The 3,573-nt window shown below is 48.8% G+C and overlaps 2 protein-coding genes across 2 annotated transcripts in view; both read right to left on the bottom strand.

Annotated features, from left to right (window-relative positions):
- Positions 1-778: 778 nt before the first annotated feature.
- LOC138023378 (uncharacterized) lies at positions 779-1,429 on the bottom strand. Its single transcript, XM_068870387.1, has one exon. It carries the CDS (start codon positions 1,427-1,429, stop codon positions 779-781), a length of 651 nt encoding a protein of 216 aa, XP_068726488.1.
- Positions 1,430-2,415: 986 nt separating this feature from the next.
- Positions 2,416-3,573, bottom strand: part of LOC138023377 (uncharacterized) — a 1,984-nt gene continuing 826 nt past the window's right edge. The window contains exon 2 of the mRNA XM_068870386.1: positions 2,416-3,320. Within this exon, the coding sequence (XP_068726487.1) occupies positions 2,416-3,320 (905 nt within the window). The remainder of the gene's footprint in view (positions 3,321-3,573) is intronic.

The following is a 3,573-nucleotide window of genomic DNA, read 5'->3' as shown; positions in this document are numbered from 1 at the left end:
CCTCGTATTACAAGATTTTTTTCTTCTTCTCTCTTTTCAACAGCTCCCTTTTTTTTTAGACAACTCCCTCTATTCTGATTGGTCGTGTACATGCTCATGATTTCCGATGTAATTGTATTGCCAACAACGATTTGACCTCAAGTTCTCAATTCACACATCACTTAACACTTCAAACCGACATTATCAAAATGGCTTAACTATTGTCAGGCAACCGCCACAATTCCGACACCCTCCCTCCATATATCTCCGAAAGAGATATATGAGATATATGTCAATCACCGAATCTTAATCACTTTTAATCACGGAAATAAACAAACAAAGTCTGTATATAGTTCCGAGCTCTTATAAGTCTAGCTCTTGTGTTAGACTAAACAACAATGCTCATTGTCCCACCTGCTGCAGTTAGCGTTGTTTTAGCTCACTGCTCATCCTGAGCAAGGTCATGTATACGTGTTCTGGCCACAGCCGCAGCATTACGCCTTGACCTGAAGGCCGGCGCCCTTGGATCGAGATCAACGTTATGTCCCCAAGGTGGTCTCTCACTAGACAGCTCCAGAGGATACAAAAGCTGTACTGACCTCTCTAGGATTGAGTTGCCCGCTCTTAGCTTGGCCCCTCTCACTACTCCATCTTGTCCGGTGATGAGCTCTTCTGTGATGACCAACTTCCATTGGCCTCTGTTCTTTTCTTCACACTTTATGATGACCACATCTCCCCTGGCCGCGTGAACGTGTCCATTCTTGTGTTTAAGTTTGTGGCTTTCTCTAAGCCCACGCAATTACTCTGATGTCCAGCGGGACCATAAAGCATCCTTGCATCGCTTCAGATACGTGGCTCTCTTACGGAGGTCACGGTCTTCGCTATGATGAGGCTGAAGCTCGGGCAGCGTGTTCGGTTGGGCGAACATGAGAGAATTTGCCGTGAGGAGTGGAAGCTGAACGTCGTCATCAGCGTAGGACAAGGGCCTGTTATGTAGCGCAACTTCAACATCCAATAGGATTTCTTCTAGCTCGGCCCAGGTGAGGAGACTGATCCATTTCGCCGTCCCAACGAAGGACTTTCCATTGTACACTGTTTTAGGTCGGCCACGTCGAGCGATAAAGCATTTGAAACTTCTCAGGAACTCTTTGGTTTCTAGGCTGGGCAACAGATCCAGGTGTAAGGCACGGGTCAAACTACAGGAGCACAATAATATATTTGCCTTCCCTTCCATCTTTGATTTCACATGGTACTTTAGGGGGCCTGCATAATCAACTCCAATGACATGGAACGGGTTTTTTTCCTCAGTTCGCTCTCTCTGAAGATTGCCTGGTGGAGGGCTTGAGTAGGCCTTGGCTTGAAACCTTCGACATCCGTGGCATGTCCTGGTGATACGTTTGGCTAGTTTCCTCAGACGTGGTACCCAATAGCGCTCTCGTAATTTCACCATGGTGAACGTACTCCCCCATGGAGTGTGCTTAGGTGGGCATGTTCAACCAGCTTCTTTGTGTATTGCTGGCTGTCTGGTAGGTACACTGGATAGTGGCCCTGTATCCTGCCTCAGCACTCCAGTACATCATCTAAGTTAGGCTGAAGATTAAGTTGCAGCCGGTCCTCGTGATAACGCTCGTCTTCTCTGACTCTGTCCTGCACTCTCTTCTCCCAGAACAGTTTAACAAGATTCAGTTCTTGCGTAGTCAAAGGTCCAGTCATTCTCGTCCTCGTGCGGACGTTGAAAAGGAACCGCTCGATCCATGCGTACACCCTGATAGCTTTCCAGTAGCAGAACTTGTCAAGTAGAGCATCTAATTCATCAGTTGCAGTTGCTGCTAATGCCGCAGCAAAGATTTCACGAATTGCTTTGGCTTCCGCCATTGTCTCCGGAGAAGCACGTGTCACAAGATCTGGTGGCCACTCCTCTTTCCTTGTGAGCCACTGCTGCCCTTACCACCACAACGGGTTGTTGGTCACTTGTCCTCCTCGACTCCCCAGATCGGCGGGATTCTCCTGCGTGGGAACGTGGCGCCAAGTAATCTCGGGGTGGGCTTTTATTTTCCTTACTCGGTTCATAACGAATTTGTCCAGCCATCCAAAGGATTGTTTCACGGGAAATCCTTCAAGTGTACAGCGTACATTGTTGATCAGGTTCGTCGCCATATGGGCTGACACAAGCTCTAAGGGTGGTATCGTGAGCCCTTGTTTGGCTAGTCGTGCTTTCGCTGCAACCAATCCTGTGTTTACACCTGATCTCTGCTTCACCACTGCATGTACGGTCGCAGACACGCCATTTACGCTTGCATATCCAAAGGCGTGAAGCTCGATTTCCTCTCGCTGAAGTTTCAAGGCTCTTGGTGTTGTCACCTTTGGTGGTAGCTCTCTCTCTAGGCACCACCATCGGCAAGCCAGTTGTGAAGGCAGCGGTGCATCCCACGCTAGTTATGCTTTGCATTCATCTCGGTAAATTAGCTTCCCTTTCAGAGTTAAGGATGCTGCAAGGCCCAATGGGTCGTAGATCTTCGCGAGCTTGCGCAAGATTCCTCTCTTAGGCGTGATAACGTTTTCTTGTGGCACAGCAACGCTGATCTCATCTTTCCTTTTGTCCCAAGAAAGTCCAAGGAGGCTGACGTCTCTTCCACCTGGTTGTCTGAGTTGCTGCTTGGCAAACGATTCTTCCTCTTCCACTTTGGTCCCGTTCTCTTCTAATTCAGCTGCATTGGAATGCCACTCATGGAGTGTGAACTTAGCATCTTCAAACACCTCGATTGCCCCCTGTTTCAGCTGCTCCGTCTCCTTCACCGTCGGTTTTCCACTGATGAGATCATCCACATAAAGACTCTTGCACAGTTCAGCGACTAGCTCTGGCCTTCGCGGTTCCCAGGATTCGAGGTGACTCTCGATCACTCCCCCCAGCAGGAAGGGCGACGGCACTAGACCGAACAACGCTCGCGTGAATCTTAAAGTTTCTACTTGCGAGTGTTCATTTGCTTTCCAGTGAAACCGAAGCGTGTCTCTTTCTTGCTTCTTGATGCGAACGTGGAGGAAGGCTTGCTTGAGGTCCCCTGTGATGAGCACTGGGTGAAAGCGCATGCGCACCAACACATTCCACAGACGGTTCTGAAGAGGCAGTCCGGCGTATAAACAGTCATTCAGACTGGGTGCTTGTGAGTTGTACCGAGCTGATGCGTCATAAACCACACGTAACTTCGTTGATTCGGCTCCTATTCGCACGACAGGCTTGTGAGGAATGTAAAACTCCTTCTCCTGTGGAGATTCATTCGCTTCTTCTACTATCCCCTCCGACTTCTGTTGCTCAATGATTTGTCCATACTCTGTGCTGCAGCCTGCTCCGGAGGTTGACGAGCCTTCGTAAACTTCCTGCTTTGTTATTTCGTAGAGGTGGATTGTTACCCTTCCATGGCAGAGACGTTTCGTACCATCCTTTCGGATCCCGCGTTAGCTGCTCTCGAAATTCAGCATAGACCGCCTGCTGATCATATTCCGGAGAGTCCTCTAGCCCTAACACATCCAAACGACAGAGTTCTTCATAATTGACATGATTTGTTTGTGTCATCAGCATGTTGGCGTGATCAATTT

This window comes from Montipora capricornis, chromosome 11, assembly GCF_036669925.1.
Source record: "Montipora capricornis isolate CH-2021 chromosome 11, ASM3666992v2, whole genome shotgun sequence".
In the NCBI taxonomy this organism is placed as follows: Eukaryota; Metazoa; Cnidaria; class Anthozoa; order Scleractinia; family Acroporidae; genus Montipora; species Montipora capricornis.
The sequence above is the reverse complement of the archived record's forward strand: the minus strand, read 5'-3'. Positions and strand labels throughout refer to the sequence as shown.

What these genes read in the sequence shown, in the direction of transcription:
- LOC138023378 (XM_068870387.1), bottom strand. Translation starts at nt 1,429, where the DNA reads ATGGTGAAATTACGAGAGCGCTATTGGGTACCACGTCTGAGGAAACTA.